This window comes from Musca vetustissima, unplaced genomic scaffold (genome assembly GCF_032173495.1).
Source record: "Musca vetustissima isolate MV318-11 ecotype Yass unplaced genomic scaffold, APGP_CSIRO_Mvet_v1 utg5251, whole genome shotgun sequence".
NCBI lineage: Eukaryota > Metazoa > Arthropoda > Insecta > Diptera > Muscidae > Musca > Musca vetustissima.
The window spans coordinates 165,042-189,748 of record NW_026885056.1 but is presented as its reverse complement, the minus strand read 5'-3'; the positions used below and the strand labels follow the sequence as shown (position 1 = coordinate 189,748).

General features: G+C 32.4%; 2 protein-coding genes across 2 annotated transcripts; one reads left to right on the top strand and one right to left on the bottom strand.

Moving 5' to 3' along the window:
• Positions 1-312: 312 nt before the first annotated feature.
• On the bottom strand, positions 313-19,435 carry LOC133332155 (probable serine/threonine-protein kinase kinX). The gene is made up of 11 exons (XM_061540533.1): positions 19,384-19,435; positions 14,911-14,973; positions 12,626-12,808; positions 11,986-12,563; positions 9,171-9,348; positions 7,990-8,067; positions 7,438-7,497; positions 7,203-7,319; positions 3,924-4,922; positions 446-561; positions 313-369 (listed from the first exon to the last, which is right to left on the bottom strand). The coding sequence occupies exons 1-11, from the start codon at positions 19,433-19,435 to the stop codon at positions 355-357; spliced, it is 2,439 nt and encodes an 812-aa protein (XP_061396517.1). The 3' UTR covers positions 313-354.
• A 3,219-nt stretch (positions 19,436-22,654) lies between these two features.
• LOC133332175 (CDGSH iron-sulfur domain-containing protein 3, mitochondrial) lies at positions 22,655-23,299 on the top strand. The gene is made up of 3 exons (XM_061540555.1): positions 22,655-22,705; positions 22,768-22,918; positions 23,082-23,299. The coding sequence occupies exons 1-3, from the start codon at positions 22,655-22,657 to the stop codon at positions 23,297-23,299; spliced, it is 420 nt and encodes a 139-aa protein (XP_061396539.1).
• Positions 23,300-24,707: the final 1,408 nt, after the last annotated feature.

Genomic DNA, 24,707 nt, shown 5'->3' with positions numbered 1-24,707 from the left:
AACTAAATGCAACACACAAGCTACAATTACATTATTCCATAAGTTGTGATTTATTACTTGTCATTTGGCATTCATGGCAAAGCAAAAAATACCACACATTTTAGGTTATAATATAAACCATGGCATAAGACCAAAATTTGAGGTTATGTTTTCGGTTTTTCTTTTCATTTTATATCTTTTTTTTAATATTATTTGTCTATATAAATGAACATATTGAAAATGACAAAAATCTTTGGTTTTAGGTAATTTTACTTAAAATCTATTCACAAAAAATAAATAATCTATTTTGACAATATGAAAAAATATGAACAAATAAAATGGATTGAAAGCTATGCATAGTGGTTAAGGATATTTCTAATGGTAATTAAACTGTAAAAAAAGAAAAACATATTTCAATTATTAAGATATTTTAGAAATAGATTTTGTTATTGTATAGATATCATACCTCTCGCATCATTTCTCTATTGGCTCTTCGTAATTCTTCTTCAAAAAACTCATCATCATCACCAGCTTCAAACGATTGTGGACCACCACCACCGCCGCCAGACTTTGGTTTTATTTCTGTATTAAAAATAATGAGGATTTATTATAAATTATTTTAGCTTTTATTTAAATTGTTTAAAATATGATTTCTTTATGTATAAATGATGACAAAAATGTAACTAATTTGACATCCAAATTTAAGGGGGAAACACATAAGAGGCCTTCAAGATTGGCTTGTTAGGTTAGCTTCATTTATTATAAAAGAATAAAGGGTTACGGCGTCCAAATTTAAGTTGGACTCTGATATGCCTTTATAAATTGACATTTCATACAAAGTCAACGTAATATGCCAGGCCTGAATCCTCTTATGTGTTCCCCCCTTTAGTTATTTTATTTGACTCAATTTTCTAGTGAGAAGCTGAGAATTGTCCATGGTATAATAATAAAAGGTAACAGCAAGTGTTGTTGTACAAAAAACGATACAACAACCACATGGAAATTTGTTGTTGTAAGTTCTACTAGTGTCAACTGATTTGACAGAAAAATGTAAACAAACAAACAAATTATCATCAAATTATTTTTATTTTGAAAATGGAATATTTTCGAATCCTCAAAATAAAAATTGAAAAACATGAATGAAAATCTATCAAATTTATATTTCTATCGCTTCCACATCTTTCCTTTAATTGAGCCATTGCCATATGTATGTGTAACACATATGCCAATGCTTGGAATAGCGAGTAATTCCTTCAAGAAAGATTTGCTTCCTCAAACTTTCCCAGCAGGCAGATTGAGTAAATTGAATGTGGGAGCACATTAATAAAGAACAATTTCAAATTGTATGCGTTCCCAATTTTCCTGTTGGGTGATTTTTAAAAGCATAATTTGTCAAATTCATATTGACACTAGTATTACGTTGGAATCAAATCAGCTGGGATTTGCTGTTACCTTTTATAATTGTACCATGAGAATTGTCATATGTAAATTTGCCTAATGTTAATCAGGTCTACCAGTTTTTTGAATAAATATTTTAGTCCCGCTCTTTACTTTTGTACCAGTTCAGCAAATTTATGCTATAGAACCATTTCTGCACCCACAAAACTAGTAAAACGTTCCATTAAATTTAAGAGAAGAGAAGCAAAATGACGCTCTCTTCGAAAACTTTACAACTTAACTCAAGAAGCAGAAAACAGCTGTTCAAGATTTATTAAAAAGCAAACGAAAGTCGGCTGTTTTATTCCTCAAGTCTAATGTCAAAAATGTTTACATTTTCATAATTTCATAAACTTGAGAAACAGCTGATATCCTGAATTGCCTGATTAATAGGCCTTACAGCTGTTTTTCATAAGCATAATGTCAAACATTTGGACCATGGCACAATAAATATTTTGTTTTGTATTCTAATAGCGATTTTGACATATTAGGATAAAACATTTTCTTATCTTGGAGGAAAACGACTTTCAGCAAGGCAACACATGATCTACAATCTATATATCTCTCATTTAAATAATCAGCTGATTAAACATGAAAATCTTTACTCAGTAAATTTGACTAGTAAGAATTAAGGCAACAGGCAAATCTATTTTCATAATTCATTCTCATTTACCAAATAAACAACATCCCGAAAAAGTTTTAAATTTTTTTAATTATGAAACCTAATAATTTTTCAACAAAAATACAACCCTAAAATTTCAAACAAAAACCTTTGTTTTTGTCTCGATTATATGTCAAAATTTTCCTTGTAATGGTGTTTTTAAACGATATGTATTTTACATATGTGCTGTCACTTTTTTGCATATGGAAATCGAACTCGTCATGTGAAACATACGGAAATTTCAATGTGTCAAAACGATATGCAATTACATATGTATTTTTTTCCGAATAGGACGCGCTCTATTTTCGTATGTGAAACATAAGGAAATCAGCTGTTTGAATGAAACACATTGTTGGAAGAAAATATTTCAATTGCAAATCAAACAAAAGGATGAAAAGGCAACAATTACAAATTATTATTTCGTTTGTAGGTGTTTAATAAAAAAAGATGTTGATTTAAGAAAAAATAAAAGTGATTTTTTTGTTTATAGGTTATGTCATATGTAATATACATATGCCGATTTGAACACAAAAATAAATGTTTTGTGTACGCAGCTAATTTTGACACATATAAGGATTTACATATGGATGAAATAAGTGACAGCACATATGTAAAATACATATCGTGTAAAAACACCATAATATTTCACATGTTTGGCAACACTGCACATCAAATTCAAGTAGAAATTACCCACTTTGGCAGTTAATCAAGACATCAGCGGCGCTAAATGGACTACCTATTCATTGTGCCATGGTTTTGATGACCCAGTTCCTTATGCCATGTTTACAGCAATAAAATCATAACACAGTCCATTTAGCGCTGTTGATGTCTCGATTAACTGTCAAAGTGCGTAATTTCTACTTGAATTCGATATGCAATGTTGCCAACCATATGAAATATTATAAGGAAAACTTTGACAGATGGTCGATGCATAATGAATAAAACGAGTCACTTAGATTGTCGAGTAGGTTCTTCACTGAATGTCGAATTCCAGCATGAGACCTATACAAAGTCCAGCTTTAGACACATGTCTGGTTTTTCTACTCATAGAGAAAAAAATCCCTAAAATAATTGAAATGGCTTTCATAGAAACGTAAAAATTCAGAACAAAATCCGAAGACACAATAAAAGTTTGGCGTGATTACACTGAAGACGATGCCAACTAAACAAAAAAACGGCGTGTGTTGGTTATATGGTTGGCAACACGAAATGCCTTTCCTTGGGGACCATATACACCGAAAGTGTTTAATAATAAATAATTCATTTAATTGCCTTTTAAGTTGTCATTTTCATAGGATATATGGCAAATAAATGATAATGTTACAGGCATAAATATAATCCACTGTTTGTGAACAGGATAAATTGGAATTGACATTGACCTTTAGAAAACATAGCCTAAGGCTTAATTTTAATACAAGCGCGTTTAGACTACGAAATCAACTCGACCTCAAATACCAATTCCATAGTGTATACTGCAAATATATCACATTCATAAATCCAGTGAATTTTTTTGACGTTAACGCTATGGAATTGACATTTGGCATGGAAATGATTTCAATTTTGACTTGCCTTTTACACTTAAAACATACAAATGAATATGTCAAAAAACCAAATCTTACACATATAACTTAAAAAACTAATCCTAATATGTGCGTGTGTATGTATGATAGTGAGTATGCATCGTTTTTTGTTGGAAAATTATGTTTTGTATTTTTTCTTGTTCAAAATTGGGCGCCAATTGGAGGTTTAAGATGTAGAGTTAAATGATGAAGATCAGAGTGAAAGTGCATGTACATAGAACATAGAAATATATAGATAGATTTTCTTTATTCAATTTAGTAATTACGTGTCCATGTAGGATCATCAGGATCTTCATCACTTTCATATTCTTTGGCTGGCAATTTGCCATATTTCGCCTCCAAACGATTCATTAATTCCGTGTCATCAATATCGGATATTTCTTGTTCTTCATCGTCCAACTCTTCGTCATCATCGTCGTCGTCGATTAAGTCATCATCATCTAATTCTTCGGAATCTTCATCTTGTCCCTCTTCATCATCGTAAATATCATCTTCATCATATTCGATATCTTCATCTTCGGGTCGATAATCCATGTCGTAGGTAACTTCTTTAGTTTTCGGTTTTGTCTCTTCCGTGTTGTGGCTATCCTTTTCGTGTATATCAGATGTGTAATATTTTCGCTCCACTGCCGATGGTGGTGAATATTTTTTCTCTTCCATTGTGGGTGGTGAATATTTCATTTCCTCCATTTTAGGAGGTGAATAGTTTTTCTGCTCTACCTTTGGTGGGGAATAGTTTTTCTCCTCGACTTTGGGTGGTGAATATTTCTTTTCTTCCGCTTTAGGTGGTGAATATCTTTCAATCACAGGTTTTGTTGTTGTATATTCGGGCATAAATGATACTGATTTTCCCACATTGCTTGTTGTTGTTGCTTGTGTTATTGTGTTACTAATACTCTCAATTGAATCCTTTCGATCTGTTTGAGGTTTTGTGTTGTTGGTATTATTATTAGTAGTAGTAGTTGAAGAAGTAGCTGAGTTATTGGAAAATGGTGTCTGGTATGGTGAACGATACGAATATGTTTCATGTTGTAAATTCGTTTGTGTTAGATTATCATTAAGTTCAAGTTGTTTTTGTTGTTGTTCCTCCTCTTGTTCTTTGTCATAATTTTTTGGTCTATACATGGCATTAAGTTCTTCAAATGTTTCCGGTTTGTAGACATTCTCACCCGAATCCACTTCATTCTCTTCGCCAGGCTGTTCCTCTTCGATGTCATCGATGTATTCGATTTCCTCTTCGATTTCAATTTCTTCTTCGGAGAAGTCTTAAAGAATATATTTTTTTGGGGGGGGTGTGAAGAAAGGAAAATGTTTAATTTTCATTTTTGTTGTTGTTTTTGTTTTAAATTACTTGTTTTGCAAAGAGAAATACAAGAACCGGAAATTTGTTGTGATAAAATATGCTAAACAGCACGTGTAAACTCAGCTTAAATAGTAATTTCTCTGCAGTCGTTATGGGTAGTGTAGTAACGCCACAACATCAGTATCAACAAGGGTTACCCATTTTTGGTGGAAATCATGGTATAATTATACCATTAGATTAAAACTTTTTATTCAAGGTGACTTGTTCTCGGAACGAGGATTCAGACAAGGTGACAGTTTGTCGTGTGACCTGTTCAACATCCTGCTTGAAAAGGTCATACGAGATGCAAATGTGAACAGAAATGACACTATGTACACCAAACAGAATATGTTACTCGCCTACGCCGACGATATCGACGAAATGGGTCAAGCGGTAACTGCAATATTTGAGCAAATTGAGATGGAGTCTATAAAAATGGGGCTGGCAGTAAATGGCGAAAAGACCAAGCTGATGATATCAACGCGCAAGACGTCCAATAGACTCGGAACTTGAAAACCACAGTTTCGAGGTAGTGAGCGATTTCATATACCTCGGTACCGCCATATACAAAACTAATAACAACATCCAACAGATACTACTATGGTCTGAGTAAGCAGCTCAAAAGCAAGGCACCTCTCGCCAGACCAAACTCACACCCTACAAGACGCTGATATTACCCGTGCTGTTGTATAGATCTGAAGCATGGGTACTTGCGCAAGCAGATGAGGCAGCTCTTGGAAAGTTTGAGAGAAAAATTCTCCGGAAGATGTATGGGCCGATCTGCAAGGCCACCTCTCGCTAGACCAAACTCACGCTCTACAAGACGCTGGTATTACCCGTGCTGTTATATAGATCTGAAGCATGGGTACTTGCGCAAGCAGATGAAGTAGTTCTTGGGTGTTTGAGAGAAAAATTCTCCAGAAGATCTATGTGCGTCGATGGTGAATATCGCCGTTGACTGAAAGATCTATTTTCGGACATCGACATAGACAGACTATGTGGAGCTCCAGCGACTACGTTGTCTAGACCATCTTGTGAGAATGGATGAAGATGCCCCAGCTCAAAAGGCATATATAAGCAAGCCAAATGAGGGTTCACGCAAAAGTGGAAGGCCACGAATCCGATGGAAAGATCAAGTAGAAGACAACATCTCGGATAATGGATGAGATGCGCACAAGACGGCTTATGGAAAAACTCTTTCTGTCATAAACCAGCTAAGTAAATATTTGTTCTATCAAATCAAAATAATATTTGGTGTATGTGTGTGTATTTTTTTAATACCATGTCTAATAAATTCAGTTAAATTGAAAAGTATTCAAATTTAATAGAAATGAAAATGATTTTTTACCTAGTTCGACTGGAAATTAATTACTTTGTTATTGAAGAAACAAACATTTCAACCCAGCCGGGAAGGTTTTGGGAATAAAATATAAACTTTCATAAATGTTCACATTTTAGTTTTAGTGTATTTATTTTATATTTGACAAAAGAAGCCACACTACCAACATAGTAGCCTTTTTCACCTCAAGTTGTCCTACTTTGAATTATTGTACCATGGTTGAAAGATTTTCCACCCAATAAGAACTCAAAATTAAATCAGTCTATTCAGTTGACTGATTTCCTCAAATTCTCAAATCTCAAAGAAATAAAAATTTCATAAATACAAACTTGTTTGACAGTGTGTACCGTATATATAAATTACAACAAGACGTGTGAACCTGATTAAAAAAGTAATGGCAATGCTGTGAATTAATATCGCCATAGTGGTGTAATATCGCCATGACAATATAGCCACCATGGCACAATGAATAGGTAGTCCATTTAGCGCAGCTGATGTCTTGATTAACTGTCAAAGTGGTAATTTCTACTTGAATTCGATGTGCAGTGCTGCCAACCATTTGAAGTATTATATGGAAAAGTTTGACAGATAATCGAGACAAAAACAAATGTTTTTGTTTTAATATATCACATTATTATTGCATCATGATAGCCACTAATGCGATTTATATCGCCATAGTGATGTAATATCGCCATGACAATATTGCCAACTTATGTTGCATTTACATCCACTGTTTTTTATGTTAAAAAAATATATTAAAAAGTAAATTTTACTTTTACTTTCGTTTAACTAACAAATTTCAGGTTCATAACAATTTCTTCTCTTTGCAAAACATGTTTTTTTTTAATTTCAATAGTAATTAACCATTTTCTGTTAAATATTCATCCATATCATTCGAATCCTCTGGTATTTCCTCCTCAGCTGTGGCTATTGTAAGACGACGTTTCATCAGAGCTTCGGTAGCGGCTGGATTTTCATCATCTTGAAACGCGTTAAATTTTTAAAAATTATATAATTATTTTAATTTTTTTTATAAAAAATATTTCATAACAATAACAACAATATAAATAAGATAATTACACAATGGCAGCATACATACATACACAATGGCTTATAGCGGTATAATGGTGCGAGCATAAAATATTAAATAATTCAAAAACTATAAAATAAAATAAAAAAATTGGCATATGTTTACTATTTTACAGTAATTTTACAAAAATTAAAAAAAAATAATCATAACTAAAAATATTGATTAGTTGTGTAAGAAAGTGCAAAAATTTTGAAAATAGAAGAATAAAAAAACGACATTAATTTTTTTGTTTTACAGCAATAAATTGTTAAATATTTTATTATTAGTCCTAACAATTTTTTTAAATACCAATCCACAACACTGACATGCGGACATATAGAATGGCAAAAAGAAACAAAACGGTGTTATATGGTCTTCAATGATACGCATATGGGTTAAATAACCAATTTTTTTAAATAGAAAATTAAACATTCAGCTTTAAGCCTTTTAGTAATCAAGCGCATAGACTACATCACTTGATAGTTGTATTTTTTATTTAATTAATTTTGGTTTGCAAAGGTTAACGAACATTGACCGTAAGGAAAAAAATACAACATTTGAACTGAACTTCATTAAACTCACTTGTAATTGGTGTTTTCTTAAGCAAGACTAGACGCGCAACTAATGCTAGGGCCAGACCAATGCCAATTTTTAATGTCACTGTAAAAATATATATGTTTGGAAATAGGTGAGTTGAGTTCATAATATTTTTTTTCTTCTTCTATCTAGAAAAAACTTGCACTTTCTTTTCTAATCAATCTATACTAATGTTTTTTAAATGTGTAACTTAATATTCTAAATTAAATCTAATCTTATTATAAGGGGCAAAACTGATAAAAGGTTTGATTTTCAGAGTTGTATTTCGTGTTGCCAAAATAAAAATGATAAAAGAACAAATCACAGCGGTGTTGCCAATCACAGCGAAAATAACGCAATGGCTAGGTTGTTTTTGGTAACGCTAAATTCATCATGAAAAACCTGACTTACACCGAACATGTTTTACGGAATCGCCACTTATTTGCCACATAACCATAATGATAAATGATGATTTATTAGAAAACACCTTCGGTGAAATGCTCCCAAAGACTTGTTTTAATCGGCATTTACATTAGAAGTTTTTACCGTGTTAACCTACTTTATGAGGACTTATTTGAATGTGCGCAATGGAACTACAAAAAATTATCAACGAAATCCATTAAAAAAACGTACTATTATCCTGATAAATATGTTAAATGTTTATAATAAGATAATTACTAAAGAAAAATTATCAACGAAATTTTTAATTTTTGAAAAAATTTTCAACAAAATATATTTTTTTTCTTGATATCGAGAATCTAATACTTTCAATTACTATTTTTTCCTTCATAAAGGATAAATTCGTTAACTTAGTAAAAAGTAGATTGCAGTACGGGAACAGAACTATTGTTTGGAAACTGATCCTTCCATTTAAGGCCGAGTTTACACAACATTTATGGACAAAGCACATCCAGAGCGTTTCGCGTTTTTTCGATTGCATCAACCCACAAAAAAAATATAAAATATATTTAACTCCAAAATGCAATGCACATCAATTTCAATTCGACCATTCATTAATATCGTTGAATCGATATGAAAAAACGCGTAACGCGTCGAATGTACTTGGGCTTTTACTCTTTTCTTTATATACTTGGCTTCTTCCTTAATAAATATTCTTCTTCAGTAAATCAATATCCAACTCCTAATATCCAACTACTATATCAACTACTCTATAGTGACAAACTTACGTGACGATGCCCATGAAGTTGCCAATTCTTCTTCATATACATCATTTTCAATTGAGGCGGGATTTTGTTTTGCCTCAGCTTCAGCCTGTTGGCGAGCTTTTTCTTTTAATAGCTCCAATTCGGCAGCATCATTATCGACAATATTTTCAACCGAATCCATAACAGTGTCATCTTCCTCCTAAATAGGTGTAGAAAGTTTTTGTTAAATATTGTTTTTGTTTTTCTATCTTTAAAAGAGCGATAAGCGTTACAGCTTTAAAATAAAGTACTTATGTCATACTTGACACTGAACATATTTTGACAGACAACGGTGAAAGCACAGTAATAGGAAATGAATGCCAAGATCATGGTACAATAAGTAGGTACTCCATTTAACGGACAGCTGATTATCAGATAAACTGTCAATGTGCATTGTTTTTAATTGCATTTTACGTGTAATGTTACCAAACAGCTTTACTTAAAACCAGATTTTTGTACCGACAAACTGAGAACACATACGATAATGACAGCAAGTGTATCGACAGCTTAAACAAATAACATAATTCAATGACAAGGTGGTTTATCAAAACAAATACATCTGTTTTTTTTTTCATTCGACCATCTGTCAAATTGTGTGTAGTAATATTTCGTATGGTTGGCAACATTGCTCTTTGACAGTTAATCGGATAGTCAGCTGCGCTAAATGGCGTACCTATTTATATTTTCATAAAAATTATCATTAAAATTCTGAAACATCCGACAACGGCATGAGGTTGATTGACTTCGCGGCAGCAAAAAACATTGTAGTTAGCAGCACCAAATTCAAACATATCGATATACACAAGGCCACCTGGATTTCTCCTGATCAATTACCTTGTAGCTGCCAAGGTTCGCACTCGTCTTAATGTAGCAGCAAAGGTGCGATCTAACACAACACGGAAACTCAACCTCGAAAAGCAGCAAACACAATAGGTAGTAGAAGCCTACTCCGCTCAACATACCCACCAGCTTGACGAAAGCACTACTTGTCCCGATAATAATATAGAAGTACAATGGGAAAGAATTGCCAACTCCCTACAAACTACACGAAAAGCAAAACTTGGGTATCAAAGACCACCATCAAGAAACCCGTGGTACGCTACTGATATGAAAAACGCAGTATATAGGGCTACCCTGCAGACAATAGCAACTCGTACTGCGAGCGAATTATCGGGAGAAAAGGAGAGAGGAGAAATGTATTTTCAGAAAAAAAGAAGAAAGAACAAGAAAAGCGTGAGCGGGAGCAAATCGAGATGTACAGGAGTCAGAACGAAGTCCGGAAATTTTACCAACTAGTAAAATACCAAACAGAGGATTTGATGCAGGCACATCCTTCTGTAGAGATTAAGAAGGAAATCTGGTGACAGATGCAGATAGCGCGTTGGGGAAGGAGCATTTTGAAAAACCTCCGGTATCAAATAGTGGCGGTGAAGATGACCCCCAGAACCAATAAGAGACGACGACTAGTCAAGATGAGGTCAGAATAGCAATCCATCGGCCTAATACAAGGGATTACCATCCGAATTATTCATGACTGGTGGTCTGATGCTGGTCAGGATCATGCGCCAGCAGATGGATGCAATTTGGCTAAATGAATGCATGCCCATTGATTGGAACCTCAGCATCCGTTGTCCTGTGCACCAAAAAGGAGACACTGTATGTGCCAACTGTAGAGGAATAAGTCTCCTTCCCATCGCAGGTAAAGTGCTATCCAGCATGCTGTGGAACGACTGAAGCCAATGGTCAATGACATTATTGGGCCCTACCAATGCGGCTTCAGACCTGCCAAATCAACCATCGACCATATTTTCACGCTGCACCAAATCCTGGAAAAGACCCATGGAAAACACATCGACACATTCAATCTATTCCTCGACTATAAAGCCGTATTTGACAGCCTCACACTCTAGAAGACGCTTATATTACCCGTGCTGTTATATGGATCTGAAGCATGGGTACTTGCGCAAGCCAATGAAGCAGCTGTTGGAGTGTTTGAGAGAAAATTCTCCGAAAGATATATGAGCCGATTTGCGTTGATGGCGAATATCGTCGTCGAATGAACCATGAGTTGTACCATTTATTCTCGAACATCGGTATTTTCAGACGTATGGAGCTACAGCGGACATCGGTATTTTCAGACGTATGGAGCTACAGCGACTACGTTGGCTAGGTCATGTTGTCAGAATGGATGAGGAAAATATGGGCCACACACATGTACAACAATTTGGCAGTACATATGACAATGATGGCTCTTGTGACAATACCTTAAGGAACCTCATTAATGAACCTCGATATTAATCTAGCTGATCTTCCTGTAATACCATAATAATTAAGATGGAAACACATACAAGGATTCAGGCCTGGCCTGTTAAGTTGACTTTGTCAATTTATAAACGAATATCAGAGTCAAACTTGATTTTGGGCGCCATTCTCCTTAAATCTCCTAGAATAAAATATGCCAACTTAGCATGACAAGCATGAAGTTATCTTATGTGTTTCCGCTTTAGCATTGATTGAAATCTGAGTAAAATATATTTACATTTCACCCATTTAGTTTCTCGCCTACCTCAGTTTAGACCCTAGAGGTTATAATGCAGAATATTTGGCAGAACAGATTAGATGTAAGATCATAAACCCACAACTCTTGGTAAATTACTTCAACCCGAATTTTATACTCCCCACACTTTGTTATTCCATTAATTAGATTATTATTAATTAATAGTTTAGGTTAATTACGATGACAGATGATTTCATGGTGATCTGGAGTTTTCAAATATTCTATTAACATAAAACTTACATATTCAAAGGTATCTTCATCATCGTCGTCGGCATTTCCCTTGGAAACAGGTTTTGATGACTCGCGAGTAACATTTTCGTCGATATTATCTTCATTGGTGGCATTATCTTCGTCTTCATCGTCGGCTTCATATTCCTCCTCGGCGGTGACATTTTCTTCCTCTTCTTCTGCTGTTACATTTTCTTCTTCGGCGGTAACATTTTCGTCTTCAGCTGTGACATTTTCTTCCTCTTCCGCAGTGACATTTTCTTCTTCCTCTTCAGCTGTTACATTTTCTTCATCAACATCTTCGGCAGTGACATTATCATCTTCGCCGGTAACATTTTCATCATCCTCATCAGCCTCTTCGGCTTCTTCTTGTGTTACATTTTCATCTTCTCCCTCTTCTTCGGCTTCTTCACCATCCGACACATCCGGTTCTTCTTCAAACGGTTCATCATGCTCATCATCATGGCCATCATCATGATCATCTTCTAACGAGCCATGAACATCATCATGATGATCATCATCAGGTCGATGCTCATCAACCCAACCATCAAAATAATTTGAAAATCGTGATTCCGATAACGGTGTATCAACTGGAAAAGTTAAAACAAAATTATTTAATTGATAGAATTGATGACGAGAACCGTATACTTACCATCGGATATACCACGATTTTCCATAATTATCAAGCACACCAAACCCAAAAGTACCGTCATCAGTGAGAAGAAAATGATCTTGGCACACCAATGTCCGCCAGTGCCATGTTCGTGATGTACATGCAAATGTACATCATCCGATGACATTTTTGTAATGTGTACTCCATGAGAGGATTCGTCATCTGTTTGAAAATAATGTAGACAGTCTTAATTTTGAAAATTGTAATTGGGCATAAGCAGAAAGGGGGGAACACATGTGGACTTGGCATGTTCACCAGGCGTAAAAAAAGCAAATATGACTCTGCTATATAATTTGACATTTCATAATGTCAACTGAACATGTCATGCTTTTAAGGAGGATACACATCGGTGTTTCTACAGTCATTTCGAAGAACTGCTTATTGCGCATTTAGATTTACGAAATCCTCTCGATCTGTCAATTCCATAGTGTATACGTCATATATAATCCACTAGATTTGTGAACATGTTTAAGGTGGCGTATACGCTATGAAATTGGCATTTGAAATCGAGTGGATTTGGTAGTCTAAAAGCGGTCTAAGGAACTCGATCTATGAACTCACATGCAAGTTATTTCATAAAATTACTTGAGTGTGAACAGGAACTAAGTTGCATGCAAGGTCTATTAGAGCACGTTTAGTCTACTTAATCCACTCGATCTCAAATGTCAATTCCATAGCGTATATGTTATATTAATCATGTTCACAAATCCAGTGGATTATATTTGACGTATACGCTATGGTATTGACATCTGAGATCGAGTGGATTTCGTAAATCTAAACGCAGCATTAAAAAAGTCATCCAGGGAGGCCAGATGGATATTAGCTGCTTCTCAAGTTTCATGTCAAAATGCATTATTGTGAATTGACTTCCATTATGAAACAAAAACAAAGTCAATCTTTTAACATTAGATCTGAGAAACAGTTATCTTTTTGGCTAGCTTGGTGGCCTTATTAATAGATGATGGTTGCATGTAATGAAATGTCAAATTATAAAGCGGTGTACACACTATCATTTTTCAATAGCAATTTTTTGATCGATTACTGACTGCCCAACAACCATGCATATTTTCTGGTTGCCTGATGAATGACGCATTTGAGAGACCACAAAGTCAAAAGGCATAAATCGAGCAAGAGTGTCATTCAAAAGTGATAGTGTGTACACCGCTTAAGGGAATATCACAGTCATATTTGACGTTTTTTTTTTTTTGTCGCCGTTCGTCTTCTATATTTTACCAAGCCAACTTATGAGGTAATATTCCTATGTGTTTTGGCCTTTAGAAATAGAATGAAACATTGTAAGCAGTGGATAGGTAAATTAAAGCTTAATCGGTAAAAATAATTATATGTGGATAGGAAATAATAAAATGCAATGGTAGAAAGCTCTCATACAAAATATTTTCATTCCTAACAATAGAAATTTTAAATCTCTTAAATTTTTGAGATTTTAATGTGTAAATATGAGAGGAGAGGAATGCATGCCAGAATGCAGCGGGAGAATCGAAGTATTCCTAACTTATAAAATAGTAAAATTTAAGGTGAAAACACATATGAGGATTCAGGCATGGCATGTTAAGTAGGCTTTTGTATGAAATGCCAATTTATTAAGGAATATCAGGATCAAACATGATTTTGGACGCCATTCTCCTTTATTCTTTTACAATAAAAGAAGACAACTTCACATGCATGACTATATTCCACATATGAAATGCCAATTTATTAAGGAATATCAGGATCAAACATGATTTTGGACGCCATTCTCCTTTATTCTTTTACAATAAAAGAAGCCAACTTCACATGCCATGACTATATTCCACATATGTATGGACAGAAAAAAGGTAAGTGTTTGGAAAACGTTTATCTCTGTTATGATCACATGTTAAATTTTGTTTCGATCTTTAAAGTCCTTCATATAGGAACAAAAGTTCAAAAAAGATGCATCCGCAACTTTTTTACAATAGAAAAATTTGAAATGCTTGCTTTAATTGTAAAAAAAATACAGATGCGTCTTTATTGAACGCCTGTTTCTATATGAATGATTTGCCATATCGAAACAAAATTTAACATGTGTTCATAACAGATATGGAAGTTTCCAAAACACTTCACTTTTTTCTGTTTATTCCGCGCTTTCGGTGCTAGGCTAAGAACTTTCCGAACTGCCTCGTGTGTTAAGCATATGATAAGCTAGGATGGTAGGTAGCATACTATTTCAATGATATTTAGCAGGTACCAGAAGGATTAACAATATTATCAAAATTATAAACTACCTTGCAAACTTGATTTGCGCGAGAAAATTAATTCACCCTCTGATTTGCGATAATCAAGAGATTCTATTTAGCAATAGTATAGAAAAGAAAGTTATTTAGTTATTTATTGATAGATTAAGTATGAATAAAAAATGTATTTATTTGTATGCAAATATATAGGATCAATGAATAGCAACAAAATATCAATAACTATTTTCCGGAAGCTACAAGAATATAAAATGTGCACCCTTATCTAGAAAAACCAAACAAAACAACCACGAACATGCTAAACCGAACTGATTTTATCTAAATTTACTATACAAAATTAATAGTATATTTACAATACACTTGATTTTGTTAACCCAATGGGTTTAAATTGTCAATATCATTGAATATATATCAAATAAATCCTCATAAAGTAGGTTAACTCCGTAAAAAGTTTAAATTTAAATGCCGTTTAATGCTCGAAATTCTGTGCGTAATCTAAAAAATTTTCAAATACAACTCTGTTTTTGTAGAAAAAAATGCAACACTTTTCCAAAAAGTACCAAAATGTCAAGGTTTTATGTGTGTTATTTCTTTATAGTACGTTTACATTTAATCGGATTTCGTTAACCCAGTGGGTTTCAATTGTCAATTCCTTTGCATATATGTCAAATAAATCTAATATAAATGCATTGAAATTCAAAATAGTTGTCTAAAAGAATATGGCATAGGTTGAAAACAAGTTTTTATATTTTATTATCATAAATATTAAACGCTATTAAAACAATGCATATTATATGAATATGGACTTTGAAAATACTGGTCAGCTACGAGGAATTAAAAATTTGTATGTATACGTAAACAAATATTAATACTAATTTAAGTAAAACCTTTTAAAATTTGAGACATAATCTAAACGCTCTCAGGGTTGCATTTCATTGGCACTGTCTTTCGATAATGATTTATAGTACGTTTACATTGTACCGGATTTCCTTGGGTTTTAATTTAATTCAATTCTATTCTATTGTATACATCTCAAATAAATCCTCATAAAGTAAGTTAGCCGTGTAAAAAGTTCTAATGTAAATGTCGTTTTAATATTAAATCACATTTGTACTACATTTACATAAATGTGTTTTACAGTCATTTATTTGACATACATTTTAATAATTTTAATTGTTATCGGATCATTTTATAAAACATAAAATACCACAAATTTATTGGTATTCTATGCTGCCACCAATTTATAAAGCGTATTGACCGAGAAGCTATGCACTTGCATATTTTTTTAATTTCTTTGTGTCCAATGTACAGAAACAAAAAAAAACGCATCACAAAACAAAGAAAGGGAAATTGTAAACATTGTTCTTCTTTTTTTTTTTGCAATAACGTAAAAATGTTGCAAATCATTTGTAAATGGAAAATTGCCAAACAATAATATAATAATAATATACAGGAGAACTAAGACGACATCGTGCCGTTGTACTCAAGTAAATATGTATTATGAGAATAATAATCTTTGATCTTTTGTTTTACTAGATTTCTGTTCTGTACATAAAATACTGGTATACATTTTAATCATAATTAAACCATAAAATCGGGTTATCTTTAAAACAAATGTTACTAATAGTACGTTTACATTGTACCGGTTTTCATTAACCCAGTGGGTTTAAATTGTCAAAATATCCTTATTCAAACTTTCATGTTTATATTTAATTCATATTTTCTTTATTATTTCTATAAATAATAAATACACTCCATTTCAAATGTCGATTCCATTGCGTATACGTCACCTGTCCCAGTGGATTATATTTGACGTATAAAGGTACGTTTAGATTCACGAAATCCACTCGATCTCAAATGTCAATTCCATTGCTTATGGTGTTTTTACACGATATGTATTTTACATATGTGCTGTCACTTTTTTTGCATATGAAAATCGAACTCGTCATGTGAAACATACGGAAATTTCAATGTGTCAAAACGATATGCAATTACATATGTATTTTTTCCGAATAGGACGGGCTCTATTTTCGTATGTGAAACATAAGGAAATCAGCTGTTTGAATGAAACACATTGTTGGAAGAAAATATTTCAATTGCAAGTCATAGAAAAGGATGAAAAGGCAACAATTACAAATTATTATTTCGTTTGTAGGTGTTTAATAAAAAAAGATGTTGATTTAAGAAAAAATAAAAGTGATTTGTTTGTTTATAGGTTATGTCATATGTAAAATACATATGCCGATTTGAACACAAAAATAAATGTTTTGTGTACGCCCCTAATTTTGACACATATAAGGAATTACATATGGATGAAATAAGTGACAGCAAATATGTAAAATACATATCGTGTAAAACACCATTATACGTCAAATATAAACCACTGGATTTGTGAACGGAAAAGTTGTTATATTAAATTTAAGTTTCAATTTATACAAAGTTATTACAATTTTAAAAAGATTCGATTTGAAAGCATTTTTAAAATTGTATCTATGATAAGTATCACGTATATTAGTATTGAAAAGAATAATTCATTTTTCGATATCCTTAAAGAATTTCCACATTTTGTGAACGAAGATGAAAAACAAAAATTGGATTCAGAATTTCGCGAACTACGGTTGTTTGATTTTGATAACATTTGTGAAAATGATGAAACCGATTTATTTCGTTTTTGGAATGCAATATTTGATTTGAAACGTGGTGATGGTTCATATGTTTTTCCTATAACTAAATTTTTACGGAAGGTAATGGTATTACCCCATTTCTCAGCAAATGTTGAGCGTGTTTTCAGCCAAGTAAATCTTAATAAAACGAAAAGTCGAAATTCAATGGAGAAATTTATACCAAAGATTACTTAAAAGTTAAGAAAACAAATTGTTATGATACGTTAATTAAAACCGACATGTTGAAAATGATTACCCCATTTTTTTCTTTTCAAAATGAATGACTTTATTAAAGTCGAAATGACTATTCAAATATTTATAAAATAAATGAATTTCTTGATTAGCTTTAAAAAACGTGTAAAATTAAAATTGAATACATCTATTATGTTCATTTTAATAAAAAAAATATATTTAAATATATCTAAATGTGCGTATCTAAATTTTTGACGATTTTTGATAAAAAAAATCGTCATTTTGACGATTTTTCCAAAAGAAAATCTGGCAGCCCTGTTTGTGAACCGGATTAACGTTACGTATACGCAATGGAATGACATTGACATGACATTTGAGATCGAGTGGATTTGGTAGTTTAAACGTAGCCTAAGCTATGAAATTGACATTTGAGATCGAGTAGATTTCGTAAATATATAAAATATTAATTCTAATATGAATTGAATACTGCAAATCGCAAATTATGTATTCTATGCGGAAATAGTTTACTGACTAAAAATTTAATATGAAATTACTGACAAAATTAATAATGAATAATTCAAATTTAATGTATTCCGAATTTTCGTGATGGTTCATCCGAACACACCAATAGTTACATCAGAATTAGGGATACGTAGTCGAGCGCAAAAGTCGACTTTTAGATATTTGCCACTGACCAAAATGTTGATATTCAGACTTTTCGATCTTTCCACTTTGTCAAACTTGTTCAAAATTGACTTTCGACTTTTACCGACTAATAGAAAATCGATTAAAATTTGATAGAATGTGTAATGTTCGTGTAATTTGGGATTTTCTTCATAAATCAAGTATTTATGAAGGAAGATATTTTCATTTGAATTTTGAAAGCGGAATACTGTCAAAGGAAAATTTTTGAAAAAATTTGAAAAATATGACTGCATAAGACTACATTGTATAATTATGCCATGGGAAGGACTATGATTTAATATGTCACCCAGTTAGATCAGCTGTTTCTAATGTTTTCTTTCAAAAAACATTATGACGAATTGAGTTCACATGGTGACTAAGTAAATAACCAATTGTAAAAAAATCGATTTTTGTGGATATCTACGCATTTATTTTTCCAGTAAAAACTATTTTGCCACACTCTTATTGACAAATCTATTGTTTTTCACCTGATGGATGGCATTTTTAAGAGGCATGTCACCTTGCAACAATTTGGCGGGAAACCATAATTTAGAAAATATATTTTTTTTCTAATGGCAACACTTAATTAACAACAAAGTACGCAACGTATGCTCTTCTCTTCCTATTTCCTCTCACTCACTCGTTTACTCTCTTTCTCTCCCTCTAAAAATTTGAACTAAATAAAAAACACAATGTCAACAACAACATCAATATTAGACATCAGAAAATATAGAATGTGTGTGATGAAAATTAAAAATATAATTTTCATAAAAACTTAAGAAAAGAAAAAGTACCAGAAAAAAATATTTATTTATATAATAGGGCAAATGGAAAGAAATATTTAATAGAAAAAAATAATTGATATATATTTTTTATTTATTCAATATGTATTTAGAATTGACTACATTAATTGATATGTTTTGAATAATGTGTGATGGGGTGTTTTGGGGGGGTTATTTTAACTTACCACGTTTCTTCTTCTTGTCCTTGCGTTTACGTGGTTGTACATCGCCAGACATTTTTCAAATTTTCAAATGGAATTAGTTACAAGAATTTAACGGTAAATTGAACTTCCTTTCTCGCTTCCTTGCTTCGATTGTTACTGGGTAACAAATGATAATGACCTGAGGTTTAGAGTGGATCTATTTTTAAATTTTGTTTTCCCACAAACTTTTTTTATGTGTGTCGTATTTTTTCACTTTTTGTTTCGTTATAATTACATAGTAATTTTTATATATTTGGTTTAGGGGAATATCACTTTTCCTGGGATTTTTTTCAATTCGAAAATCGATTATTTATTTGAAACAATTAATTTGTCTTTTCCACTACAAAATTTAGGGAAAATGAATTAAATTGCTTTGTCGTTAATATATCTATAGATATATTTATATGTATGTATGTGACACAACCGACGTTGAATATATACGTATACTGTGGGGTAGGTGTGTGTGATCGATCGAGTAGCAGCAGCTCCCTGTTGTCTACTTTATGGTAACACCAACGCACACACTTTCAATCACACGCGTACTCACACACACACTCACTCTCTATGACTATTTTCTTATTTTATAAAAAAAAAATCTTTTGGCTGGCGATCTTGATCCGCTCGCGTTCGGTGTCGGCAAACGTCTGATTTTCGTTGCGGGCGAATTATCTGAAATTGTTCTTCATAAAAATTAAAAATAAATTTTTGCTTTCTTCCTGCGAGTATTTATTTGATTTGTTATGTTGCTCAATTCTCTCAATGATGGCATGTTGTTATTGTTATTATGATGAGTCGGAGAAATTGTGAGATACAAGGCTAGGATTTAAATATTTTTTATTATTTGTCTCGCACTTATTCCAAAATTATATTTTGAGATGTGAACAGAGAATAATGGATAACATTAGAATAATATCTACGAAATGTAATAAAATTAATATTCGTACCAATTCATGCAAAAAAAAATGTTAAGAGGAAATGCAATATAGTGTTGCCAAACTGAATTTTTAAAGTGCTCGTATGGTTAATGTTTTGGAAAACATTTTTTGCCGGATGTTGTTTGTTTGACAGTTGTTTTACTGACATTATATGAATTCTTACAGGAAAAACAATTACTCATTAATAGGTTCTATCGTTTACTCAATAATTTTTACAAATTATTACAAAATGTTGTTCGTTTACCCAAAAGTCAAGTAAACTATAGTAAAATTAGAGAGCAGATTTGACAGTTGTGTTACTGAGTATTTGCAAGGAAAAATTTAATCAGAAGAAATTTCTTGTACCATCAGCTGATATTTAATCAGCTGTTTTGTTATGTTTTGTAAACAAACTTCCAAATAAGTTTTCAAGCTAATTAATTGTTTTGTGAATTTTATATTGATTTTGTGTTATTATTATGCAAGTATTCACAAAACAACATAAATTTTCCGCTTGTTGTCCACTTTTTGTAATAAAAATGCTGCTTTTTTATTTGCGCCAAATTGTTTGTTTTTGTAATCAGCTGTGTCGATACAACTTTTTTACTGGATGTTGTTCGTTTACTTTTGGCAAAGTGAACGAACTCACTTAATGTTTTTCAGCTGTTTCAGTTTTTGAGTCAGCTGTTTTCAGTTTTTTAGAAGACGTAATGAAATGTAATACATTTTCTCGTTTATAACGACGAGTACATTAGAAAATTTTAACGAGTTAACAATACGTTTACATTGTACCGGATTTCGTTGACCCAATGGGTTTCAACTGCGTTAAACAAAATATATTTTCTATTTTTTTACCAATGTTTTTTCCTTACTAAATAAATATATTATATAATCCTGTGCTCACAAATCCAGTGGATTATATTTGACGTATATTTAGCAAGTTTTGACATTTAAAATATGATAGATACCTTGTATAGTTATGCCATGGTTAACCTGGAAAAAATCTCTAATATAAATGCCGTTTATCATTCACCTTTATATACCATACCTTGTATTACTATATCTTGCTGTTACCAGGGTATAATTATTACAAGGTAGGTCATAGCAATCAGCTGATTAAATTTTTTTCTCTAAGTTGCATGATCTATGAAATCAAAATATATATTTTGTATATGTATGTGTGGCTCAATAAAAAGTCTAATAGTGGCAAATTGTATGATATTGGTGCCACGACCATGTTGCAACAATAAGGTGATGTATCAAAACAAAAACCTTTGTTTTTGTCTCGACCATCTGTCAAATTTTTCTTTATAATATATCACATGGTTGACAACATTGCACTGCGAATTCAAGTAGAAACTATGCACTTTGACAGTTAATCGAGCCATCAGCTGCGCTAAATGGACTAACTATTTAGTGTGCCACACATCTACGTATCTACGATGTGTCAGCTGATTTCAGTTGTGGGTAAATAGGACTTTATATGAATTTAGGCGTAAATCTAAATGTAAAATAAGCCATAATGTCCTGTAAGACAGTCCTCATTCCTGAGAAAGACGAGGAATCGACACATTCGGGTCTTCGACACAACTTTCACTTACAGCAGCGATATTATAAGCAGAACGAGCGAAACCATGAGCAGCGTACACAAGACTTTCAGTGTTTGCGTTCAAAACTGCATAAGTATTTTTTATATGACATAACCTATAAACAAAACACCTATAAACGGAATAACAATTTATAATTTTTGCCTTTTCATACTTCTCTTCGACTTGCAATTCAAATATTGTCTTCCAACAATGTGTTTCTTTCAAACAGCTGATTTCCTTATGTTTCACATATGAAAATAGAGCGCATCCTATTCGGTTAAAATGCACATGTAATTAATTAATAATTAAGTATCGTTTTGACACACTGAAATTTCCGAATGTTTTACACGACGTGTTCGAGTTTCAAATGTAAATAAAGTGACAACGCATCTGTAAAATACATATCGTGTAAATGCACCTTAAGCGATCTATTTTCGTCAATGTCAGACTTTCAACTGAAAAGAAAAAAAAAATTGGTTTAAAATATAGTTTGGCAGTTGTCAAATTATAGTTCGGTACTTTCTAAACTACGAAACGGAAAACCCTTTTCCATGATTTTAGATTTCGAATTCGAATATTAAGGAAACCAAGAAACGGTCAAATCAAAGTCTTCTTCTTATTCCACTACATATAAGTGAAATGCAAAGTGAATGATTAACACAGTCAAATTACGAGCAGCTGTTAGAATAACAGCTGTTAAATAGTTTGTCCATTTCCAGCCAAAACGAACAAAAATTTAGCAAGGAAAGGATGTTTTCACTAGCTCTAAAAAGAGATCTTCGCCCTACAATAGGCCTGGTGGTATTAAAAAACAATTTCCCCCAAATTTTCTTTGTATTACAACAATTATTTCCATCCCACAGCAACGTTTCTACTGTGCTGCCGGCAAAAAGGAAACCGCAGAAACTAAAACTATACCCAAAAATGTCTTAGAAGGAAATCAAACGGCACATTTACAAACGGAAAATGGTGCCATTTTCGATAAGAAACCATTCAAAATTCATTTGGATAAAGGTAAGTACAGTAAATAAATAAAAAGTGAAAGGAATTGAACTCAAGCATACAAAGTTGCACACAAGTTTCGGTTTTACATAACCTTCAAATGGTGATTGCAGCAACTATGTATGTCTTTCCAAACTACTATGTATAATAAATTGTTTTCGGTTTCTCATTTCAGACAAAGTGTATAGCTGGTGCCTGTGCGGTAAATCGAAACGTCAACCCATCTGCGATGGCATGCACAAAGATGAATTTCTGAAAATCAAATTGAAACCGATTCGTTTCAAGGTGGAGAAGACCGGCGACTATTGGCTTTGCAATTGCAAACAAACCAAACATCGTCCATTCTGTGATGGCACCCACAAACAAAAGCACATTCAAGAAGCTGTTAAATAATGGATTTTCATACTTGTAGTTTTTTTGTTACAATAAAGTTGATTTTTTTTGGAAATTGTTAAAATTGAAGTGTGTTTAATAGTACGTTTACATTTAATGGGATTTTCAATTGTCAATCCCTTTGCATATATGTCAAATAAATCCTCATAAAGTAGGTCAACCCGGTAAAAAGTTCTAATGAATATGCCGTTTAAGGGTAGTTTATTTATATATATTGCATAGGCTTGTAGGTCCAAATCTTAAATTTTGGAAAAAAATCTTATTACAAAGGACGAAATTTGACTCTTTGGTGCACCATTTACTAAAAATCGGACGAAAATATATATCTGAACCGATTTGAAAAAACATGGCCACATTAGGCTTTCCTATCATCAGTGCGTTCTGCAAAATTGTGTGCCAATCGGCCGAAATTTTCCTCTTTGATAAATTATTTATTAAAAATCGGACGAAAATATATATGGGACCTATATCTAAATCTGAACCGATTTCAATAAAACTTGTCACACGTTAGGCAATCCTAACATCAGTGTGTTGTGCAAAATGTTTGGCAATCGGGCTAAATTTGACTCTCGGATGCACCATATACTAAAAATCGAACGAAAATATACATATATGGAAGCTATATATAAATCTGAACCGATTCAAATAAAACTTGGCACACGTTAGGCTATCCTAACTACAGTATGTATTGCTAAATTTCTATGCATATTCTCAAAAGGAACCGTGAGTCTATCTCTATTTCCTTTACATATGCATAAAGACATAATACCCTGTACCACAAAGGAGGGTCCACGATACAAAACGACCCGAGTCTTACTCGGCCAACGTTTGTCAATTCAGCCCATTGTGTAAAAGCAAAAGGGCTGCTACTACAAATACAACCCTGCACCACAGTGTAGTAAAGGGTATAAATAATTCTTAACAACCCAGAATGGTTTAGGTTATTAAAAACAAATCTTTATTTAGGATCCAATAAATGGAAGACAATTTAAATTTTTTTTTTCAATAAGCAAAAAAGGAAATGGCTCATCTAATATTTTTGAGTGAATGTTTTTTGTCATTGATTTAAAATTAAAATTTTTTTGGATAATTTAAAAACAATTATGACCTTGCATAAAAATATGACAATAATGTTCCTCCTCCAAACCTCCTAATAATGAAATTGATTAACATCAAGAAATATGTTATAACTTTTTTTGCATTTTTATTTATTTATAATGATATTTGTTATGATTTTCTTTTTGTGGAAAAACAAATTCCAAAATATGTAGTATATATACACATACACTTGTTGTTTACCTTATATTAGCAACATATCATCAATTCATAATTAACTCAATTCTCAGCGTCTGATTTTACAATATGTTTTTTTTAATATAGAAATATTCGTTTCTAAACAAATTTAAAT

Excerpts from the sequence above, each read along its gene's own strand:
- LOC133332155 (XM_061540533.1), bottom strand. The coding sequence starts at position 19,435 with ATGTCTGGCGATGTACAACCACGTAAACGCAAGGACAAGAAGAAGAAA. Across the intron at positions 8,068-9,170 it reads AACTTCATGGGCATCGTCAC|TGACATTAAAAATTGGCATT; the intron begins GTAAGTTTGTCA and ends ATATTTTTACAG. Across the intron at positions 562-3,923 it reads TGATGATCCTACATGGACAC|AAATAAAACCAAAGTCTGGC; the intron begins GTAATTACTAAA and ends TTTTTAATACAG.
- LOC133332175 (XM_061540555.1), top strand. The coding sequence starts at position 22,655 with ATGTTTTCACTAGCTCTAAAAAGAGATCTTCGCCCTACAATAGGCCTG. Across the intron at positions 22,706-22,767 it reads GCCCTACAATAGGCCTGGTG|CAACGTTTCTACTGTGCTGC; the intron begins GTATTAAAAAAC and ends TCCATCCCACAG. Across the intron at positions 22,919-23,081 it reads CAAAATTCATTTGGATAAAG|ACAAAGTGTATAGCTGGTGC; the intron begins GTAAGTACAGTA and ends TTCTCATTTCAG.